This window comes from Miscanthus floridulus, chromosome 14 (assembly GCF_019320115.1).
Source record: "Miscanthus floridulus cultivar M001 chromosome 14, ASM1932011v1, whole genome shotgun sequence".
Lineage (NCBI taxonomy): Eukaryota > Viridiplantae > Streptophyta > Magnoliopsida > Poales > Poaceae > Miscanthus > Miscanthus floridulus.
This window is the reverse complement of record NC_089593.1, coordinates 9,797,383-9,821,597: the sequence shown is the minus strand read 5'-3', so window position 1 is coordinate 9,821,597 and position 24,215 is coordinate 9,797,383. Positions and strand designations below refer to the sequence as shown.

At 44.4% G+C, this 24,215-nt stretch overlaps 3 protein-coding genes and 2 pseudogenes across 4 annotated transcripts in view; 3 read left to right on the top strand and 2 right to left on the bottom strand.

Annotated features, from left to right (window-relative positions):
* Positions 1–1,337: 1,337 nt before the first annotated feature.
* LOC136505729 (tetrapyrrole-binding protein, chloroplastic-like) lies at positions 1,338–2,504 on the top strand. Its single transcript, XM_066500872.1, has one exon. It carries the CDS (start codon positions 1,548–1,550, stop codon positions 2,364–2,366), a length of 819 nt encoding a protein of 272 aa, XP_066356969.1. The 5' UTR covers positions 1,338–1,547; the 3' UTR covers positions 2,367–2,504.
* On the bottom strand, positions 2,484–9,108 carry LOC136505727 (uncharacterized; annotated as a pseudogene).
* Positions 9,109–11,726: 2,618 nt separating this feature from the next.
* On the top strand, positions 11,727–13,769 carry LOC136503007 (uncharacterized; annotated as a pseudogene).
* Positions 13,770–15,360: 1,591 nt separating this feature from the next.
* The window catches only part of LOC136505022 (probable diaminopimelate decarboxylase, chloroplastic), a 30,246-nt gene continuing 21,391 nt past the window's right edge, over positions 15,361–24,215 (bottom strand). The window contains exons 3-8 of one of the 2 annotated variants that reach the window (XM_066500087.1): positions 19,699–19,848; positions 18,530–18,691; positions 18,192–18,377; positions 17,450–17,572; positions 17,284–17,373; positions 15,361–15,892 (exon numbers count right to left, since the gene is read on the bottom strand). In XM_066500087.1, coding sequence (XP_066356184.1) covers positions 15,806–15,892; positions 17,284–17,373; positions 17,450–17,572; positions 18,192–18,377; positions 18,530–18,691; positions 19,699–19,848 — 798 coding nt within the window. In that variant the 3' untranslated portion in view covers positions 15,361–15,805. The other variant, XM_066500088.1, reaches the window with a different exon arrangement.
* Positions 20,862–22,900, top strand: LOC136505594 (uncharacterized). The gene has a single exon (XM_066500753.1). It carries the CDS (start codon positions 21,360–21,362, stop codon positions 22,116–22,118), a length of 759 nt encoding a protein of 252 aa, XP_066356850.1. The 5' UTR covers positions 20,862–21,359; the 3' UTR covers positions 22,119–22,900.

Below are 24,215 nucleotides of genomic sequence, written 5' to 3'. Positions count from 1 at the left end.
TGGTTTTGTACAATCTTGGCAGTTCGTATGTTAATCAAGGGAAAGGGTTGGTTGGCTTTCGATGTGGTGATTTTGACCTCTTCTTTCAATTTGTTCTGTGCAAGGTCTGGTTCTTACAACACAATGCATTATGTGGGTAATAGATCTCATTACTAGCGGTAAGCCGGTAAGTAGCTTTTTCAGTCTTTAAAACCTTGTATGGTGAGGGTATCTGTAGGTGAGCTCTGGTGGGTGGCGAACACTCGTAAGAGAAAATGATCAGTTTGATCTTCAATGAACACATTTTTCAGATGTGGTTTTGGCCAGATTGTTTTTCTTTAATACTGACTATCATTTTCCATGATAAATATCTGATATGGTGCATTGTTTTGAGTGTCTTTATTCATAAAATAAACAGTAATTTAGAGCCTTATTTATGGAGAAATTTGGACTTTTCTTATTGTATTTACCATTTAAAAGCAAGTGCATTCCCACGCCTTGCCTGATTAAACGAGATAGCATACGTGGCCTACGAAATAAACAGACAAGCAAAGCTCTGCCGTCCAGACCCGAGAGCGTCTGATGTCCTTGATAGGCGCAGTAGATTTACATGGACCAGGTCCGTAGACCCAGAAACTTGCCCAACTCCCCGCAATGGGTGCCACTATTTCGAAAGTTTAGATGATTTTTTTTTTAAAAGGGTTCCATTTTGTCCTCGCAAAAAAAAAGGCTTCCATTTTGTGGCTGTTGATTTCTTGGAAAAGATGAAAACGGCAACCGATTATTCAAGTTGAACGTCACACCCATGTCATATAGGAAGCTTACACCTGGTTCAGCGCTCTCCAAATAATATAGGAAGAACTACATAGAAGAAATAGAACAGGAGGTGGAAATTTTATGGCAAACTTTACTATCTTATTCCTGGCGCTGATCATGTCATTTTGAATGTCGAGATTCCAGAAAGAGCTTTTACATGTTGCAAATGACCTATAGGTAAACTTCAGTTTCTACTAGCAAACTAGCCACCTTTTACATGCAAAATCCATGTACATATCGAACCTTATATTCATTATCTTAATAAAAAAGGGTTAAACCAAAATCATGGCTAAAAGAACTGGTTAAGCAAGGATTCAATTCCATGTTTTCTTCTCCAGGAGAGAGAGGGGGGAAAAAATGGAAGCGCCATATACCTGGAACTGTCCTATGGACCCAGAGTACCCACCTCACTCTCACTTGGCATATTATCTCTGTTGGGTTGTTTGTCATCATAGCCAGTATCCTCATCTCACCCAGAACCCACCAATCACAGCCCACCTTTGTATTCTCTCCCAGATGTACCCCCTACAAAACCACCACCAAAATCTCCCACAACCCTTGAGGCCTTGACACATGACACGCACAAAGGTGGGCCGTCACAAGAACACACACACACAAGGCAAAGGCAACAGTCTCCATTCTCCACACCACACGACCACCAGCTCAGCTCTCACTAAACCCCATCCACTCCTTTATCATCGTCTGCCTCCCTCCCTCTCCATTCTCAGCTCAGCTGCGTCCTCCCGCCATCCATGGCAAATGCTTCTCTGCAATCCTTTCTTCTCCCCCAGCACCATTCTTTCGCCAGCACCGGCGGCAGCCATGACGGCTCCCCTTGTACCCTGCTCAAGCTCTCCACCAACACCAGCGGCAGCATTTCCTTCAGGCTCCACCCCAACACCTCCCGCTCGGTGACCACAACCTCGACCACCAACTCGTCAGCTCCAACTCCAGTGGCCCCGGCAACATCAGCAGCAGAAGAAGACTTGTCACCGGCCCCCTCCCTCGACCTCCTCGGCCGCCAGCTCGCGGCGGGGGACTACCGCCAGGCCGACGAGACCACCCGGGCACTCATCATCGACCTCGCTGGCGAGTCCGCGAGGCGCCGAGGGTACGTCTTCTTCTCCGAGGTCCAGTTCATCTCCGCCGAGGACCTTCACGCCATTGACGAGCTCTGGAAAGAGCATAGCAATGGCAAGTTCGGGTACAGCGTGCAGCGGCGGCTCTGGGAGAAATCGCAGCGCGACTTCACCCGCTTCTTCATCAGGGTCGGCTGGATGAAGAAGCTGGACACAGAGGTAGAACAGTACAACTACAGGGCCTTCCCTGACGAGTTCATGTGGGAGATGAAGGATGACACACCTGAGGGTCACCTGCCGCTCACCAATGCCCTCAGGGGCACACAGCTCCTGGGGAACATCCTCACCCACCCGGCCTTCCAGGAGGAGAACCAGGAAGACGAAGCTGCAGCTGCAGCAGAGAGTGCCACCACTGGTCAAACCAAAGATGATAACAAAGGGAGGGAGAGACCAAAGTTCATGAGAGATTTCAAGCCTGATTATTCCTTTTGATTGAGGCTGGCAAAAAAGGGCATGGGAGTTTGTGATGCAGAGATGCTGGCATGGTGTAATTGATTTGAAAGATCATGTATCTGTAGTTCTGTTTAGGTTACTTTGTCTTATAAAACATGCATGAAAGATTGTGCAATATATATTACTGATATAATTGGTTCAGGTGTTTGGTCTGCACATGATACTTGAGACAAGGAGAAATAGGCTGCTCAGGATAGCCACAAATATTAATTATGAGGAACCATGGATGCAATGCATCTCTATCACACTCTACTGGTATCTATATAGACCAACACACTGCCGAATCGTCTGCATGCATTTTCATTCAGCATGCAACATCCTACTAAATACCATGCAAAGATTTGCAGGTACTCCATTTCCTTCTGTATCCATGATGCTTCTCAAAAATAGGAGCAGATCTTTGCAGGTACTCCATTTCATTTTGCATCTATGATCCTTCCCAAAAATAGGAGCAGAGTAGGATGTTCTTTTTGAGGCAACCCGCAACCAGTACATAAAAAGGTTGTTCATCATGGGAGTGATGGAGAACCATCGGTTTTCAGCTTATCACCTCCACTTGTTTCCTGTCAAGTGAACACGACTGACATGAGCAAACCTACTTTGTCCACATCTTGGCACTTGGCAATTAAATGAGCCTAAAGCATGATAGAAAGTTTTTCAGAGAAAACTACCCCTCTACTGTCTTATGAGTGTCGCATTCCTTTTCCCTTCTCAAGCGCATGCACAGAGCCTTCGAGTATGCTGATGCGAACCATCACATGTGAGCCGCTCATCCATCTGCATGTATAAGCATGCTCCTGGATTCTGAAATAGAAACCAGAAGAAAGTCAGTCAGTTCCACTTCCACATTTTAACTGACCATTTTATGTTTATTAGCAAAACATCAAAGTAGAAAGCACAAACATATAACTGAAAAAATCTAGTCAATAGGCACTACCAGCATCCCTCGTGTAGCATTGAGAGCTTAACTTCGACAATTCCTAATATTGCTAAATCAGGCATGCATCGATACCATAAGCAACAAATACACTTTTCATTATTTAAATTAAAATAGAGGCATAAAAGTTAAATTCATGAATCTAATTTTGCACATATTCTGAGTCTTTGATTGCAGGAAAAACCAATAAATGACAACAAAACGTAAGATTCCTTTTGGAAGGTATCTAACAAAAAGATAAAGAACACAGTTTAGGTGGCTTTAAGGACTGGTGTTGCTGCTATAATTTTTTTTCTTCCAAAAGTAGCCTGATAAATTTCTCCTCAATCCACCAAATCCTCTCATTTATCACCACCCACTGTCATGTGCGTGAAGTTCTAGATTTTGCATCCAAATCCCATTTGGTATGACACCAACTAGATGTTTGTGGTGCTGTCTCAACTTTGTTAGTGCCAAAGCAGAGACATGATAATATCTGAGATAATAAGCTTGATCATTTAAGTATGTTAAAATCAAAGCTGAAGTTGAGTAGATGTATCCAATTGAGGCAGAGAAAAACATCGGTTTGATGGGATCATTGGTATGACCAGACAAAGCCCGTGTTTGTTTCGGATTAAAATCTGATTCTCGGTTGGCCTGCTGCAGGGTATTTGGCGGACGGTGGGCAAAATCACGCGGTGGGTGCACAGAGCACAGTTCATTTTCTGCAGTGGGCAAACAGGAGCTCGGCAACCACGGCTGTGTAAACGCAGCTCGATTCTCAGGAGAGTGGAAACAAACACACCTAAAGTAGCTATTGTGGCTTGGATAGCTGGGCAAACAACGAATTTTGTCAGCCCCCAAAAAGTATATGTAATGGTACTCTTCAGATGGCTAGGTCAGAATGATCACCTTGTGAAGATAAATAGATTGGAAGCCAAGTTATCTCTTTAATTAAGAATATGTCTGTTGCAAGTTAGGAAGGTAGGATCATATCTAAAAGATCCCATCAATAGTTGACCTAAGGGCCAAGTTATCTCTATATATATAAAATGAAGGGGGTATATCATGGCTCAAGTTCATTAAGGAGAAGCGAAGGGCTAGCCCCTTCAGCTCTCAGCTCTCCAGATCCCCTGTGCTGCCTCGTACATTCCTAGCCATAAGCCCATAACACTTTGTTTGTTAAATGGCTGACTATTTTCAGAAATTGGAGCAAGCACAGCACAGTGAATGTCAGTTTGAAGTAGGTGATAAACAGCATAATCAGAAGAGTACACAAGATATCCTATCCAATATGACCTGAGTATGAAAACATCCATTTCTTTCTTCTTAATATAATGAAGCGCAGTTCTCATGCGTTTTCGAGAAAATGAAAGCATCCATTTTCAGCCTTGTTTGGATACCCTCGTATCTACCTCAATCCACATGGGTTGAGATGGATTGGAGTGTAATTTAAACTTACACTCCAATCCACCTCAACACATGCGGATTGAAGATTTGAAGTGAATACACAAGTATCAAAACAAGCCTTTCTAGATATAAAACCTATAACAGTCTGCTTGTCGTGAAACAGTTAAATATGAAAATGAGATAGACAATAGTCCAAGATTGATTTTTTTTTTTAAAAAAAGAAAAATACCATTCATACCAAGCTGATTGGAGCTTCATCAACAACTTCGGCGGGTTGGTCTGGTCCAAGGCTGGGAAAGCAGCCACTCTTGCATCTCATATATTTCTGCAAACTGGTTTGAATAATTCAGCTCAAGTGAGTGTTATCCTGCACGTATGGATGAACAGAAAAACACATACAGAGAAACACAAACATTGCTCCAGTTTATATTATCCAATCTCAAGAAAGTTTCCTTGGGAATCGGGATGATGATCTAACATCGACGAATTTATTGGCCATCAACTGAGAATGTGATGATGGATGTATTTTCACATCAAGAACAAAATCTAGAACTAACAAGCTCCCAAGCTAACAAGAACACTACTAAACAAGAACAAATACTTCCTATCATGAAAGACCTACTAACAAAATGATCAAGGGTACATAGGATCCAGATGAGGTCCACGTCCACAACATATTTTCCCAACAATTTATAGCAACAATATTACTGACAGTGCTAATGATGTCATGCAGGCTTAATAGAAGTTATATCTGCTTTGCATTAGAGCAAGGTGTACCCTTCAATTTTCAATGTGGGTCTTATAAATTATAATGCTATAGCAACTATGGAATAATTCACACAGATTGTACAAAAAACAGGCTAACCATACCAACACAACGGTGATTTCTTAGCATTCATCACTTTGTGAGCTACAGGCACAAGAGGCCCATCTCTTCCCAGCAATTTTTTGAGGGGGGGATAAAATTTTCCTCACCTATTCTTCATTTAAACAAGTAACTGATAATAGTTAATGACTTGATGATATCAAACTTGGCTGGCACTGCTTATGTATACATTTCCAATAGGGCTGGTTATGACATCACATTCAAATTGGAGGACAACTGGAAATGGAAGTTAGTTGTTGTTTCTCTAGGATAGCAAAACCTCACAACTGATGTGCCAAGATCCGAATTGGATCCTAATGTGCTTATGCCAAGGTCAAATTCAGATGGCATCACCTCTGGGACAGTATCTTGTGTAATTCTCCCGTCTTCCCCTATCCTTTCAGGTATAAAGCTTACGTGGACCCTAGTCAAAATTCATATTCATTCAATAATAAATATACACCCAGCCTAACTGTTGTCAGGGCAGAGCTAGACTCAGCACACCCTCACCTCCCCATTTTGCTCCAGATTCCCAATTCAGTCTATATGGGATGTTCCTTTTCCAGAGACCTAGACATCTGTCATACTCTCACCCAATAGCATAACCCAAACCTAGGACAAGTAACATATGCACCCTCAGCAGAACTTCCATGCACAAGGACATAAAAAATTTAGGATGTCAATGTAAATTGTGTTGGTGCTGACAGATTGGTACAACAACAACAACAACAACAACAACAAAGCCTTTATCAAGTTGAAAATTGAAGAAATACATGTAAATAGCAAAAGACGTTTATCAAGTTTGTATGTAACAGCCTGGAATGTTTCAGACTTCACTATAATACTGATGGTCCCGTCCAGATACAGTCTACTTGACTATTCAATTGATAAGTTATGCAATCAAAATGGAACTTGCTACATGGCTAGTCGGCTAAACAGAATTGCTATAGTGTGGCATGTCATTTGTAATTTGAGGATAATTGATTGACCTGCAACGATGGATGTAATTTGAAGATACACAATTGGACTCTTACATCTCGCATTTGTTCAGCACAGAGATCCTGCTGGGAACACATGACTGTCCTCTTACTTTGCAAACCAAGCTGCAGGATTCCCCGGGCCTAAATTCCATTTGAGATTTCATAAAGCAGTTCCCAGGTCCACATTCACTTTAGAGAAATAAGGTGCTTAAAGTGGAAAGCCTTACCTTCCAACTACAACATTAATGCCCAACAACTTTGATACAGAACTAGATTCAGTTGATCCTGGAGAATGTTTACATTCCATGATCATTTCCAACCATATAATTAAAAAAAAATGCATCATAAGCACTAGGAATAGACAGAAGGTAGAGCTCCTGCCACAGACTTTCTGTCCAGATTTAAGTCTAAGATAATAGGCCAATATACTTTGGCTATCAAAATTCTCAAGCATTCGTTTATAAAGACAATAAGTCAATAGATGAAATTACATCGGGTGTCCCAGCCATGATTCCAGACCATAGCATATGTTACATATTTCTAGTAATTCTAATGCTGCTAGCAGTGAATATTTGAGAACATGGTAATTCCAGTCTACAAGTAATGACCTGAGAACATGTTACAAATGATAAGTTGTAATATAGCCAAGAAATATAGTTCATAGTTTGTCATACCTGATGAATTTTGCTGCACTGAAAAACAGTGATGGAAGTCACTGGCATAGGCATTTTCATGAACCTGGTAAATCGAAAGAACAACTTAGTTTGAACTTCTTTGGACAAGCAATTGTTGTAACAAACATTAAAAGACACGAAACTGAAAAAACTACTTGTTTTAGTTTAAACAAAAAAATATGCCGTAAAGTAAAAGAATTATTGTACTGGGCACTTAGGGGGGAGTGGGGAGGCAGTACCACACTTGCAGAGCTATGGCGGCATCTTCCCATGCACAAATCGAAAACATTTGTGTATGTTCCTGGAGAAAATTAACGGTAAACTTCATTTGCCATATTCCAAATTCACCAATTAGCAATTGATAACTTCAAGCATCTTACCAGCAGTAACTGGCTTAGCTACCTTCAGCTTCGGCACATCTTCTTTCTTGATCTGTCAAAAAGGTTGAGTAAAATATTTATGAAACAATTCATTTTTGTTTTCCAGACCTGGTACTACTTATTAGGATTTACCTTAGAAGGATTCAAACATCAAGAAACACAATATTCATATGAATTGCAGCACTGTAAATCAACTTTGCAGCCCCTGGATTATGTCATGAAGACTTATGTCAGACTTTGCAGGGTAACCAGTTTTGATGGAGTGTTACATATAAATATAATATGGTAAAATGAAAATAGAAAACTCACTGGCAGGAAAAGCGGTCCCCTGTTGTTGGGCAGCAGTGAGACCATGGATTGAATGAAAGTGCAGAACATACATAACCTGCAAAGGGAAGTGTTTTATCAGAGAGATGGCTGTCAGATTGTGCAGCATTTATAGGAAAAAATATCTAAGCATGCAAGACAAAGGTGCAGGAGTACTGCCATTATCATCAGAGATCAGATGGCGCCCCTGAACAGTGCTTCTGCACACAACTGGTTAAATAAAGCCAATGTCCTTCCTGTACAATATTTGAAGTTCTTTCCTTAGCTTTACTGAAATATAAACTGTAAAATTTCTCTCATATTCAGAATGACAAGAATATCCCAATACTAGACTGAAGCAATTCACTGATACGCATGCTGCCTTATGCCATGAAAAAATTGTCCACTTGTAGCTTGTAGCTAGCTAGCTGCTCTCCACCTTTACACTGAAACATTTGTCTTTGTCCCTTCCCTTTCATCTACCTCTCTTTCTTCTTTACTTGCCTAATCCACGCTCCTTCCTTCCACAATTCCATCCCACATAAGCTTCCTCGTCCTTCCCTCGTCTAATCCTACATTCCTTCTGCTAGCGATTTGTGACATTGAACTCAAATCAAACAGACCAACAATAAAGGACAAAGCTGAACATTGTCAAAGGTTATGGGGATATTTTCATGATAATCAAAGAAGGTAAATGCCAATAATATTTCACAATGTATCAGCTTTTTCCCAAACAGTGGCACAATGTACTGAAACGAATTTGAATCGTCAAAATTAGCTTGGCATTCACCTTCCCCCCACCTCACAGTATACATCAATACTAGAATCAAGCATGGGGTCCCAGCCTGTGACCAAGTGAATCCTGACTGGTGCAACTACTCGCCTTTATCTACCAGGAACTTTCAACTGCTGAACATCGAGTGCGTGCGACGAGCACGGGCAAAGGATTCGGGGCCCTGGCAACGGTAGGAAGGAGAGTGCGGATCTCACCGGATACCGGAGACGGGGGTAGGGAAGCAGGCGCAGGCCGCGACAGCGACGTCGGCGGAGGATCCGGCCGAGGGGAGGGCGCGGACTGGCCATCCCGGCAGCGGAATCGACGACGCAGAAGCGAATTGGGCCCCTTTTTATTTTTGAACAAAACTTTCTCAGCCGCTCTGCTTGCTTGCCATTGCCACGGTGCCGTTTCGCCGTTGAACTAAGGTACTGTTTGGTTGGTCTATTTTGGCCGGTACCTGTTTACAGTGTAATCCGGTGCCATTGGACTTTGTTTGGTTCGAGCGGCCCGTGATCGTGGCGGTAACGGGTACCAGCCCATACAATCCGAATAAAAAAAAAAAAAAACTGTTAGCCGATCCCATCCCCGATCAGCATCGTCTCCTCCTTCCCACGGGTAGGAGCAAAGTTTCTCCTAGTTATGGCCTCTCCTAACTAACATAACCCTTCTCTTGTAATATACGAGGTTTTTAAGTAATATAGGCCATGTTTAAATGCACCATCTAAACTTTAGCCATGGTGAATCCAAATAGTCCACAGCTAAACCTAGCTAAATTTAAGCTAAAGGCCAAAATGTATACAATTTCCTTAGCTGTTTCAACCCAGCTAAGGGCATGTTTGGATCCACCGGCTAAACTTTAGTTGGCTAAATTTAGCTAACAGGGATCCAAACAGCCTAGGTAAAAGACCATCTAAAGTTTAGCTGAGTTTAGCTGTTTCAACCCAGCTAAAACCAGCTAAAATTTAGCTGAGTCTATTAGCTGGAGGATTCAAATACCACAGCTAAAGTTTAGCTGGGAGAATTTTTAGCTGACTTAAAGTTTTACTTTAAAATTTTAGCTAGCTATATAAACTTTTAGTTGGGTGGATCCAAACGAACCCTAAAACTAGTTAAATGGCTTCAATGACCAAACTACCCCTAAAGTTTAGCTAGAGGATCAAACACCCCTGACTAAAATTTAGCTAGCTAAACAATGGAATTAATGAGGGGTAACATGGTCAAGATTTTTAATTAGCTAGAGAATCCAAACACTCTCAGCTAAAGTTTAGCTAGCTAAATTTTAGCTATAGCAATTAGCTAGCTAAATTTTAGTTGGTGGACTCAAATAGGGCCATAAATTGGTAGGAATCTTAATTTAGGCCGTGTTTGGTTTGGGCCTCCTAAACTTTAGTCACCTAAATTTAGTCTTTTTTAGTCACTTTAGAGCCGAACACTATGACTAGATGGAACCAAATGGCATTTAATCATCTCTAGTCACTTTGAAGTTTCTAAAAGGAACTAAACTATTTAGAAGGGACTAAAGTTTAAGAGGCAAACCAAACACACTTTAATTAGACCCCTCCGATTCTTAATAGGCATCATAAATCAAATAGCGTTCTTTTTTTTTGTCCACTCTGGTTTCTATTTTTTTCTCCGTTTCAGTCCATGTCCTCCAAGGCTCCAATTCATGTTTTCCATTTTTTTCTTATCAACAAATCATGCACGGACAAAGAAAAAAAACAAAGCGTGAGGAAGACAAGAAAACGTGGACAATAAAAAATAGAACGACAAAAGAAAACGAATCATGCACAGACAATAAAATAGATGGAATGAAAAAAAGAAAACAAATCACGGATGGACAACGAAAAAATAGATCCAAAAAAGGAAAATGAATCACACCTGGCGCTGATTCTTGTGATTCTATTTTCTAGCTCGAAATCCCTCCGTAAAATTTCTGTTTGGCACTGATTCTTAAGGGTGCGTTATCTCACAAACGTTTCAGATTCATCAGTTCCTTCTTAGAAACATTTCTTCTAGTGAATCCGAATCATGTTCTCAAATCATTTGGCTAGTTGGTCCAATTCTGATTCTTGGTGGCTAAAATCATTGGTTTACATGAAAAAATATAAAAATATATAATTTTTACAAAAAATGCTATTTTTTTAAGGACGAAGAACAAATCAAAAGCATCTGATTTTAATTCGTTTCACTTGAAGACGATCACTAGAATTATTTTAGATTAGATGGGAGGTAGGAATGCAAGAAACAGAATCTAGAGAAACTACTCTGAAGGTGATTCTGATCTCAATACAAAAAGAAAGATCACTAGAAACATTTCTACCCAGAATCAGTGTCGTCTTTAACCGTTTGAAAGTGATTAATGACTCTGAAGAGAATCCGAACCTATTCTCTTCTGGAGAGAATCCAAACCTATTCTCACATCCAAACGGACCCACAATTCTCTTGAGAAACGGATCGGTTCTGGCTATCGAATCGATCCCTAAATATTCCACTCCAACCGAACATAGCCCGAGTTTTCCCTGTTACGTATCGCTGGATAGTAAATTTGATTCACGCCAGGGAAACTAAATCAAACCACAGTTTTGATGCTTCTATTATCAGTCAATATTTAACCAGAGAATACAGAACGTCGAGAATGAATCCATTTGACAATCGACAAAAGCAATGGAAAAAGCGCCCAGGGAGGGGGGCAATCCACGACGGGAGTACGTGCGGCGTACGCCATCCCTTGCCTCCAGCCAGGTACGATCGTCTCCCCTGGATTTGGAGATGAATTTGGAGGATTGGATGAACGCGGAGCACTTTCCCCCTTTGAGTTCGCGTCGCAATATCACAAAGGTTGCGTTCGGCTTGCCTAAACACTCGCAGCCCAGAGATGAGGTCATGGAGAAACGTCTGCAATGTCAACACCTCCCTCCTATTGCTTCGCCTGATCCCAGCTCGATCGTGGTTGGCAATCTTCCGCTCAATTTCACTTAGAACTCTGCGCGGGATGATGAGAGATATGTTCGAGATATTGATCAGATTATGATGGAGTTACAGCCTCCGGAGACTCGTCTCAGTGAGATCCATGGGATGAATCGAGGTATTGTGGAGCAGGGCAGCGGTCGAAGCTTGAATCCGCCATTGACAGAGAAGAGCTCCATCGAAGGGCGCGGAAGAAAGTTGACGAAGGAGGAGAAAGGTAAACAGCTTGTTGGGCTGGCCTGTCAAGGCCCATCTATAGAAGACCTTTTCTCCCACTCGTATTCCCCTCCTCCGGTCTTCTCGTCGAATCCGTCCTCCAGATGGGTTTGGGTCGCCGCCGCTAGGGTTTGGGATCCGGAGGCGCAGCATTTTCCGGCGAGTGCGGCTGAGGTTAGAAGATTTGGTAGCCAAGCTAAGCATCTGCGTCGTGTCCACCCAGCCACCACTGACGGCAGGTCTTTCCTTGAGGTCGCCAAAAAGAAGATGGATAAGAGAGGTATGCCATTCCGGGATGGGAGAGAAGGTGATCGGGCTCGTGATTTCCAGCGCTGGGATGGCCCTCACCGAGATGCTAGAGATGGCCGCGATGCGCGGGATGGGCGTGATTCATACCCTCGCGATGCCAGGGAAGGTCGTGAGGCTGGCCACCATGAAGGCCGTTCGCCCAATTTCAATGATAAAGAGTTGAGGTATCCTCGCCAGACTTCTAGAGATATGGACCAAGCTGATTTCCAAGGGCGCAAACGTGGAGGTAACTTCTATGAGGACAGAGACGTCCGGCAGATGACTGAAGGTGACTTGAGGCAGAAGATTGAGGATAGGCGTAGAAATTACAATCCACAACAGGGAGGATACCAAAGCCAAGGTCAGTATTCTGGTGCTCCAATGAAATGTTTCAATTGCACTCAAGATGGGCATCACTGGTCAAACTGTAAGAATGACCCTTTCTGCTATAGTTGTCGAACTACTGGTCACAAATCTAATCAGTGCTCGTACAAATCAAACAAAGGTTTACAACTATGCGCTATTGGTATGCCTGGCCAGCTTTTCTATGCTCTGAATCTACCAGATCCTAAAGCTGATACTAAGCAGAAAGAAGGGGCCCCTATTAGAGCTATTATCTCTGTACTTGAAGGTAGAGGTACTAAGCTTAGAATCACAACAGAATTGCAGTACCTTATGGATTCAAAATGGAACTGGGATGTTGAGAGAATCTCAGAGAGTGAGTTTTTAGCAACCCTCCCCTCAAGAATTGCCCTGAATCTGCTCACTAAGATGGGGAAAATCAAATTTGTCACTGCTGATATCATGGCTGTGGTGGAGGAATCCAACATGGAACCTGGCGCTTTCCAGGTGCTTCAATCAGTGTGGGTCAGAGCTGTTGACATCCCAAGTATAGCCAGGTCAGAATTTGTTGTGTTAGAGCTAGCTCGACTGGTGGGGGATCCTGAGGAAGTACACAATCCATCTCTGAATTGGAAATCTATTTGGGTGAAAGTGTCCTGCAAAAATCCAGACAAAATTGGTGGGACATCTGAGGTCTTCATCAATAAACAAGGCAGGAAAATATCTTGGTATTACTCAGAAAAACTCAAGCAGCAACCACCTACTCAACCGGATGATGATTGAGGGCCAGAAGATGACCAAGTGACTGATGAGGAAGATCCAGAGTCACAAGAGAGTCATGGTTGGCTTGAAACTGGTTTCACCCATCAAGGCAATCCCAAACCAAATGAAGCTGGTCCCTCTGCCTCTCAAGGGAAAAAGAACAGTGGAGGTAACTATGATAAGGAGGTGAAAGTTGATTCTGTGGCTTTCCAATCACCAATGGGTGGAGCTCAAAGTGTGCCTGATCTGGTCCCAGAGCCAACAAATAGCCCAAATACTCTTCAACAGCAAGAACCTGTTCAGAAGTTGTCTGATCTTATCCCAAATCCAACAAAAAGCTCAACTTTGCTCAAACAACCAGATCCCACTCATGACTGTGAAAAGTTGATGAATTTCTCAGATATCCTCCCAGAGATGAATGATATGGCAGCTAACCTCAATCTTGTCCAAAATGAAGATACAGTTGTAGAGTTATTGAGCCCTAATTCACCTGAATAGGTGGATGCAAAGAGTATGCTGGATCCTGGATATGTGAGCTTCTTCCCTCCCAATGTAAGGGAGGTTGAAGACAGTGATAAAAATGGTGTGCAAAATCCAAGCAAGAAGACTGCTGCTGTTTACCTACCAGCTAAGACCAGACAAAGCTCAAGGATTCAAGACAAAGGAGAGATGGCCCTGAAGAAAGCTATGGATGGAAAAGCTAAAACTAAAGGTATATCAACTTCTAAACCACTCCCCCCTCCTCCTCTCCTTAATCCTCTGGATACTTTAGCTAGTGTGTGTGGCTTCTCCTTGGGACCTGATGAGACTTCCAGAATTGCAAACATCTCTCTGATACAAGCCAAGGAAGAAGCCTTGCTGGCCATTCAGAAAATCAAAGACAAGATTGAGAGTTCTGTGAATCATCAGCAAGTGAGTTCTGTCCCAAATAAGCCGCAGATAGATTCTGGGGGTGAGAGGTCTACTGCTGATCAAAGTTCCAAAATAGAGATATTGCCAACTGAACCTCGTATGGACATTGATCTATTAAAAAGTGATCAAAATGAAGATTCTCTTTTGGAATGTCTGAGGATTGGGTAATGCAGGTAGAAGGAAGCTACTCTTAGAGTTATTAAACAAACATTCTTTTGATGGTTTTTGTTTGCAAGAAACCATCAAGAGTTCTTTTAAAAAGAGAGAGCTAGATAGATTTGCTGGGCAGAAAGACATGCTCTGGTCTTGGGTGCCCTGCTCTGGCCATTCTGGAGGTTTGCTTATGGGGGTCGATAAGGATTTAGCAGAGGTCTCCGAGGAAACTATGGGCATTTTTTTTCCAAAGCTGTACTCTAACTATGAAATCTGATAGATTTGTGTGGAAACTTTTTAACATCTATGGCCCAGCTCATGATGACAGGAAACTGGATTTTATTGATGAAATTCAATCAGCTGTTGAGAGCTCTGAAATCCCTGTTCTGCTTAGGAGACTTTAACTTAATTAGAAGAATTGAGGAAAAATCTTCTGGGAATGTTAACTTCCTGTTGATAGATGCTTTCAATGAGATGATTCATACAACTGGGCTTAGAGAGCTACACAGATCAGGGAGCAGGAGCCTTATGGTCTATTTGGAAAACTCACAATGAGTTGGTCTTCGACAAGAAGGTGGTGTCGTCCCCGTCGACCCTGATCTACAAGGCTCTGCTGCTGGCCAAGTCGTGGCGCCCCCTGCTCAAGCCGAAGATGATGCCGATGGCGGACGGAATGCTGAATAATATCTCCTCGAGAGTTGCGTCTATGTAATCCAGTTTGGGGGATGTTGTTTGCGTAGTCTTTATTTTCTCCCTAGTTGTCTTTGAGCTATCTGTTGAGTTCTTAGTTGGAGTTTGTTGGTAGAAGTTATGAGCTTTTGCCTTAGTTCGTTCCTGTAACGCTGGTGTCCCCAACCTCAGACCATTGGTGCTCGTTACGCTTTTTAATAAAGTGGGGTGAATACCTTTGGTCTAAAAGCGCCCAGGGAGGCCATAAATGTCTTTTAACTGTTTGCTCCATTGAAACAACATAAAACTAACTAAAAGACAGCAGGAAAGCCAAAGAACATGTACTAACATCGACGATAGAGCCTGTCACCTTGGTCAAAACCAAGATTTCTGGTAGATTATAATCATAACACTGCAAACCTACAACAGATTTTGGTATCATATGGTAGCCCAGGTGACAGATTTGGTTCGCAGGCAGGCAGGTCTCAGCAGGTAAAATATTCAGTCCCAACTAAATGACGCTCAGGCAGGTTGCAGGCATGGGTCCCAACTCCTAACGAGGCATCCTACTGCAGGGTTACAACCAAACAGCCCCTTTTGCAATAACTTCCTTAAATAGCAATTGAGAATAAACTTGGTGCCAAAACTAACAGCAATGACAGGAAAGTTCAGGAGGATACACCAACAGACCGAACTAACTCTCCAGTCACATTCCACAACCACAAGAAAGCAAAATGAGCTTGACAAAAACTCCAATTATTCCCAAGAAAACATTGCCTGTAGCAGTTGCAGATAAACGTCTAAGCAGAAAGACCATCAAAGAACTTCATGTAGTCATCAAGCTTCTCCTCATGCCTGATCTTAACGATCGAACCATCCTCTTCCACCTGCAAAGCAAACAATAAACCGTATTGGTTAAATGACCTATGAAGAAATGATAGACAAAAGCGGCAACAAATGGGGAATGTTATGAATGCACATCCCCAAAGTTTCAATTCCTTACAGTTACGGTCTACACCTGCAAGCTTTATGTGTGTTCGTATTCAAGTTGGTCTCGATGGTTAACATGCAGAACTCTTAAGAAAACATTGGTTGGCCAATAGGCACAGGGGGTATTTGGAAACACATATAATTTGCAGGTTTTAAGACAATAAGAGCAACTTTGGCAATAGCCCTTATTTTAGATCCCCAATGACCGGTTGTCAAGCTCCTCTACATGATTCCCTTCACCCTCCATGTTCTACAGCACCTCAGGCCTTCCCAGGCTTTGTTCCCTTAAGCTCCTCTAAGCTGCCAGCACTAGGCCCCACTCTCTCCTAATTGGTCTGCTCAGCCAACCTTCTCAACAACAATCAACAATCCAGAAAAGAACCAAGCTCCCATCCACCCATCTGCGACATTGTGGGAAAGGCAAAGGGGACGCCGTGCAAGTAGGCTGGTAGGTAAGGACCAGGAGCGACAGGGTGCAGGCTGTGCGGCTTGGTGTGGAATCAAGGGGAGATGGCGTGCAGGGAATTTCAAGCCAAGTTTGAGCCTCTCCACTCTTAACAACCCCAACTCTCTACATTTGAGGCCTTAGGCAAAAAAAAAAAGGTAGCTTCAACAGGCCCCGCTCAAGCACTCAAAACTTGAGAGGCACCAGCATTTGCCCTTAGCACCATTTCCCGTGGGGCCAGCAAGCTATGCAAGGAGGCGCGGTGGCAGTGGAGGGTCAGGAGCAGTGGGGGTTGCAACCCTGCTAGACCTCGTTTCTTAGAATCAACCCCCAAAACTGCTATAGTTGCTATAAGGGAGGAAGACCCAGGCAAGTAATTGAAATTCCCTAGCTCGCAGTGGGTTTTTCCATTTTTTCTACAAAATAATCATGAGAAAAAAGGAATATAGGTGGTAGTATGCCCCCCAGGGAGGCTGGCGCCCTCTTTAGCTAAAATATCATGTTGCACTGTTTCAAAAAAAAAATCATCACAAAAATCATGTATGTAGTACCTAAAGTAGTGTAGCTGAAACAATTCAGTTTGAAATTCATCTCTGATGTTGAGATTCAAAAAACACAAGTGTCACCGTCAGCACATGATTAACAATGCCAGGTTCACTGCTTGTTTATTTTGTTTCTTGACATCTAGGATTAATATCAAACTAACTGTTGCAACTATACTTTAACTTTATGTGTTCTACATACGTGATTTTTGTGATGATTTTTTGAAACATTGCAACATGATATTTTAGGTATCGAGGGCTCCAGCCCCCCTGGGCACTAAATATGCGTTGTAGTTTGTACCCAGTACTCCGGCGGCCTCAACTTCAGGTTGTAGGTGGAAGCCATGCTCATGCAGTAGGCACCTGCGTCATGAACAACCAGTCCAGCTCCCTACAAGGACAATATGTCAGAAGGAAACAAAGGAGACACTAATCATCAAATAAAATATAATGGCTTTGAAAAAGACCTCATCAGGCGTTGGAAGTTCCCTATCTTTTCCAAGGAAATCTGCGGACTCACAAACTGGTCCAACAATATCGAAGGTCGCTACTTCAGCACCAGGAGTGGGGGGAGAGACCAGTTCGATATGCTGCCACATGAGTAACAAGATTCAAGAGCTGAAATAACTTTCTTCACATGACATTTTTGTTCAATGAAAAATGAAACCTAAACATAAATGCTTCATCAAGTTGCTGCAATCATAGTGCTTCATTAAGTTGCTGCAATCCCTGAGTGATGCATAGTTGACTAAGTGCCCGCCTAAAAGAGAATCAGCAGTGGAAACAACAATCATAAAATAAATCTATGGCAAGAATGAGATGTAGCAGTATCATATCATTCCAAAACTAAGGCTACATCCTTTACTCTCAGCACATTACCTAAATATTTAATCTACTGTGTGGTGTCTAGGTGATGCTGAGAACATAGGTGTGTAGTTGAACTTTGGAGCCTTCACCAGTAAATTACCCATATATGGTTGTAAATATTAGCATTTAAAACTGTCAGATACAAGGCAATATTCAAAATTTCCATGCATTAAAGTATTCTACTTTCTCACGACTATCACAATGTCAAAGTGGTTACCATCTTGGATACACAACCAAAGCTACCGCTCGGAATCATTATGGTTCTATAGATGGAAAAGAAACTACCTCGAGAACATAGTAGTAACACTCATCATCATTGATTAAATAAATCTCTAAACAAACCTGGTATGCTCCATACAGACTAGGTCTGATGAGTTCTGCCATGCTGCCATCAACAACAATGAAATTCTTTGTACCATTAGATTTAACACCAGTTACTCTATTAACGAAGCAGCAAGTATTAGCAATCAAGGATCTTCCAGGTTCAATAATAAGAGTAAGATCTTGAGAGAGAACTAACTCACGCACCTGCAACAAAATAAATAGAATAAGCATGATGAATCAAGCCATAACTGCATAAGCAAACTTTTCGTACCACAATAAGGAAAACTGATATCTTAAAGATGCATGCGTGCCTGCAAAGATATGAATCAGAAACATGGTAAGGATGCTGAGCTTACAGTGTTGATGAGATCCATAGGTGTAGGTAAGACTGCATCGGTATGATGGTAATCTATTCCCAAACCACCTCCAATATTCAGGTACTCCAACTTAAAACCTTGTGATCGAATTTCATCAACATAATTCACCATAAGAACTGCAGCATCTCTGAATATATCAACCTAAAAAACGGAAGAACACTTTAGATTACATCTACTAAGAAACAGGTATTCTGCAAAGAATACAACCATCTAAGCAAAGAGGACTACTGAACATAAATGTTCTGCATGAGTATTTTTTGGGTCTTTATGGCAGAAAGATAAAAGCCCTAACCAGTATCAGATCCCTTTAAGCAAAATAATTGAAATGGTATGGTCATCCTCATCAGCTTACTAACAAAAAGCAGGCTCATTTTTATATTGATATACTACAACAACAACAACAACATAGCCTTTCAGTCCCAAGCAAGTTGGGGTAGGCCTATGGAAGAACTTTGTATTGTCCAAAAATATTGGACTTCAATATAAGACAATAGCAACTTCAATAATCTGGATTTGACAAAATTGGCATTTCAACATGGAACAGTAAGAGAGCAAGGTGGAAATGTGACCTGGAGGGAGTAAAACACTAGTACTTCCCAGTTTTTGAGCGAACAAGTAAACAATAATTGTTCTGAGATAAAGTATCAATTAATTAGGGCATGGCAGTATAATCACCTATTTAGAAATGACCAGACATCTATCCTTGTTGATGGTGTGGGCCACTAGTTAGATCTTAGAAGACAGGTTCTATAAGGGACTTCAGGTATAATCTTAATAATAACAATAATTTCTAATCTTTACCTGTGGTAAAGGCTGTCAGGCAATCATCCTAAAACAGGGTGCATTTACTGACTACAGGTGACATAGTGAAACATGGTCATTGTTTACTAGGACAGCAAACATTTAACTGACTGCAACAAAGTGACTGTTAACCCGACACAAGATGCTGCCCATTAGGTGGAGAAAAAAGTACAATTTACCACTGCAGGCAAGCTTTTTATTTCCTCAAATAGACGAATATGCAAGGGAGCTGTGTATCATTGCATTAAGAAGAAAAAGAACAACTGCGGGCAGGCTCAGTTGAACAAATTCTAGACAAAAAACTATAGTGATATTAAAATAATACTACAAAACGAACAAGACATTACCTTTGTAATAGTAGATCCCAGATGACAATGAACACCGACGAGTTTGATTTCATCTGGGTATGACTTGATAGAATCCAAAAACCATTGCAATTTCTCATTGCGGATCCCGAATTTGGATGTTTTATTTCCCGTGGCAACATACGGATGTACCTGTTGAAAAAGTTTCTTTCTTACAAAAAATGTCCAAGCACTGCTACTTGGCATATCAAGGTATCTTATATAGGTGTGAACTCCAAAACTTTTCTAACATTTAACTCTCTTTTTTTCTCGAACACGCAGGAGAGTTTAACTCTTCTTTTATTATCACTACCATTACTAATATCCTGTTTACTCTTTTATCTTTTGGTATCTCTTATTGGGTTTTATCTCTAGCCTGCCCTAACTTGCTTGGGATTAAAAGGCTTTGTGGCAGTGGTTGCTCAAAAGCGAAAGACACAAGGAGTTATTTAGTCTGTTAAAGGAAAAAATTCAGATAGGAAGGAAAGAGTGATCACAACAGAGGTGGCAGTTGTCCACGAGACATTCAAGTAATTAAGGAAACAGAAAGCAAAAATCCATTGCTAACAAGCACAATTAAATTAAATCAATAAAAGGTACCCTACTCAAAACAATACAAAGGGATGTTAGCCGGCAGCCAGGTGCTTGCCACAGTCCTCACACACACACAATTGGAACTAGATAGTCGAGAAGAGAGAACAGAAAGAGAGCACAAACACAGTGCTGCTGCTGACTGAACTGAGGATGTCCTGTAGTAGTACAAGGTGATGTACACCCACTACCAGGCCATGCATGTTCTATAGTAGTACAAGGTGATGTACACCCAGTACAAGGCCATACCGGCCATTCTACCAACTACCAACTACTAGAACAAAGCCATACTTGGCCTAATATCAGCAGCATGCCATGTCCTGTGGATAGGATGGCATTGTTAAGTGTGAAGATCCTATCTAATAGGCCTATATGCCTATATATAGCCATGAGGCTATCTATATATAGTCACTCCTTCACCTGTGGAGATTATCTTCTGAAATCCCAAGGTTAGTATCATGGTATCAGAGCCATGGATTACGGTTAGGATTAGGCTACTCTAATTCACCCACGATCCAATTTTTCTTTACCTTGGGATCCATCCTGTCTCTTCGCGGCGTCGTCCGTCTCGTCTGTTCGGCTCATCGCCGCACATCCGCGCCGTTCGCGCGGCCCGTCGTCGATCCTCCGCGCCGTTCGCGCGGCCCCCGTCCGTCGCCGATTCTCCGCGCCGTCCGTGCGGTCGTCGATCCTCCGCGCCGTTCGCGCGGCCCCCGTCCGTCGCCGATTCTCCGCGCCGTCCGTGCGGTCCTCCTCCGCGCGTCAATTCGCGCGACTCGTCGATCTGCACGAGTCGGTCTTCCGCGCGTTGATCCGCGCGATTCGTCGCCAGATCGTCTTCGTCGTGCCTTGTCCGCTCGGTCTTCCGTGCGAGCAGAGGAGGTCAGGCCGTCCTTGTCGTGCCGCACGAGTGGCTCCGTCTGGACTTCGTGCCCTGCTCGTCCATCAGAGGTTTCTCTGCTCTGCTCTGTTTTTCCTCTGCTGCTGCTGTTGCTGGTCTCCTCTGTTGGCGATGGTCTGCTCTGTTTTTCTATTCAGTGGTGCTTGTCATCTGCTACTGCTTATCTTGCACAATGTCGCAGTCGCAATTACTGTCAAATGCCATTGTTTTTCCTCTGAAACTTGATGGTCCATCTAATTATCGAGAGTGGGCTTTCTCTGTCAAAACTGTACTGCGTGGACATGGCCTTGCATCTCATCTGACAGATGATCCTCCAACTGACAAGTCGAAGGATGGTTCTGGTGCTGCTGCCGTCACGACTTGGACTAAGGATGATGGCCGAATCATGAGTGCCATAGTCACCAGCATGAAACCCTCACTAATGATGAGCCTTGAGCACCATCAATCTGCTAAGGAGATGTGGGACTACTTGCAGGGGAGATATGTTCAGAACAGCGGTGCACTTTTGCTTACTCTAATGCAAGGACTTCATGATCTTCAGCAGAATGAGATGTCTATCGAGGAGTATTATACTGCTTTTGATCGTCTGATGGGACCTTTTCTTTCCATGGTTCCTAAGTGTGAGGCAGGGTGCTCAGGCTGCTGTGATAAGAAGAATAAGTTCATTGAAAAATTCCTTATATATCAGTTTTTTCATGGTTTGCGGCCTGATTTTGAGTCCAGTCGTAAACAGTTGTTAAATGCTTCCACCACTCCGTTTATTTCTGATGTGTTGTCCGCCTTGATTGCTGAGGAGACACGACTTAATTCTCAGTCTCCTGTATCAGTACCTCACAGTGTTCTGGCAGCCTCTCACAAGACCAATACAGTGAAGGGCAACTCTTTTTCGCCTTGTGTTCATTGCAAGAAGACTACTCACCGTTCAGAATGATGGATAAGTCTCATGTGTGGCTGGTCTTTGTGGGGCTATGATGCTCACATGGTCATGGTCCTTGTGGCTGTTTTTCTGTTTTTAGGACAGCATCTTAGACTAGAGGACAGCATCTTAGAGGACAGCATCTTAGACTAGAGGACAGCATCTTAGCATCTTAGACTAGCATCTTGGCATATGCTTGGCTGGCTAGCAGCCTATAAATATGTAACCCCAACCCCTCAGGTTGGTATGGCATTTGTGTGAGCTTGTGTGAGAAATAGACAAGAAAATTGCCCCAACTCCTAGTGTCATCCTCTCTCGATGAGAGTAAGAATTCTCCTACTACCAAGAGTGAGAATTCAGCGACTAACAAGTGGTATCAGAGCCGTATTATCCTGTAGCCTGAGCATCTCTTGCTCATCTTCTCTCCCAGCCCCACAACAGCCCCAGCTGTTGGCAGCAGCAGCTCCTCCGGCCGCTCCTGTTCACTCCTCTCCCAGCTCGTCTGAAGCAGCCCTCTCCCCACGCAGCAGCCCCCCGGTAGCGCGTCATGTCCGCAGGGCAGTCTCAGCGCTCGGTCGCCTCGAGCACGCGGCGTCGGCAGGAGGCCGAACTTGCCGCGGCAGAGGAACGCGAGCGAGCGGCGGCAGAGACCGCTGCGGCGGCGGCAAGGGCGTCGAGGCTAGCAGCGGCGGAGCTGGCAGCAGCCAGAGCGGAGGCGGAAGCAGCGGCGGCGGCGAATGCAGCGCGTGCGGCGGCGGCGGAGGTCGAGGCTCTGCGCGGCAGCATCGGCAGCTCCATTTCCGCTGACGACAACCGCCGACGCGGACCTCGAGCTGCTAGAGAGGGAGGCAGCGCGAGCGCGGGCGGCGCAGTGGACAGCCGCGCACGTCCACGAGCGTGGCGGCAGCCCAGACAGGCGCGGACGCGCTGGCGGCGCTCCTGGAGGAGGCGCGCACGGCGGTGGCGCTCCTGGGGCAAGCCGCGCACGCCCACGAGCGCGGCGGCAGCCCAGACAGGCGCGGACGCGCCGGTGGCGCTCCTGGAGGAGGCGCGCACGGCGGCGGCGCTCCTGGAGGAGGCGCGCACGGCAACGGTGGCGGACGGGTCGATGGAGAGCGCGGCCTTCACAGGCAGCGTGGCTCTCTCTCCCCGGATCGGTACCGACGGGTCGATGGAGAGCGCGGCCTTCACAGGCAGCGTGGCTCTCTCTCCCCGGATCGGTACCGTGGTTACCACGGGCTCCAGGCTGTTGTCAGGGACGTCGGTCCCGGCGGTGGGTGGCCTACCCTCACCAAGACCAACTACGTCGAGTGGGCTGCGGTGATGAGGGTAAAGCTCCAGGTGCGGCACATGTGGGAGGCAGTCTGGTACGGCGACGTCGACTACGACCTAGATCGACGGGCGCTGGATGCTCTCATCGCTGCAGTCCCGCCCGAGATGCAGTTCTCGCTTACCAGCAAGCGGACTGCCAAGGAGGCTTGGGACGCCATCGCTGCGGCACGCATCGGCAGCGACCGCGCCCGCAAGTCCACACTGCAGGCACTTCGCAAGGAGTGGGAGAACCTGGCTTTCAAGCCAGGTGAGGACGTTGATGACTTTGCTCTCCGTCTCAACACTCTGTTGCAGAAGATGGTGCAGTTCGGCGACGACACCTACGGCGAGGAGAGAGCTGTCGAAAAGCTCTTCCGCTGCGTCCCCGAGAAGTACAAGCAGATGGCTCGCTCGATCGAGTCGCTGCTGGATCTCTCCACGATGTCGATCGAGGAGGCGATAGGTCGCCTCAAGGTCGTCGATAGTGATGAGCCACAGCCCCTCTCAGGGCCCATCACCACTGGCGGGAAGCTCCTTCTTACTCGGGAGCAGTGGCTTGCCAGCCAGGGTGACCGGAGGAAGGGGGAGCCTTCTTCCGCGACAGGCGGCCGCAAGCGTGGCAAGCCACGCAAGGCGCGTAGAGACGCCCAGGCCGGGGCGCGAGGACGTGCCGAGGGTGATGCCCGCGGAGGCGCCCAGGGCGGCGCCGCCGGCAGGCACAAGCCGGCACGAGACGACGCCTGCCGCAACTGCGGCCAGCTTGGCCATTGGGCCAAGGACTGTCGACAACCACGACGCGGC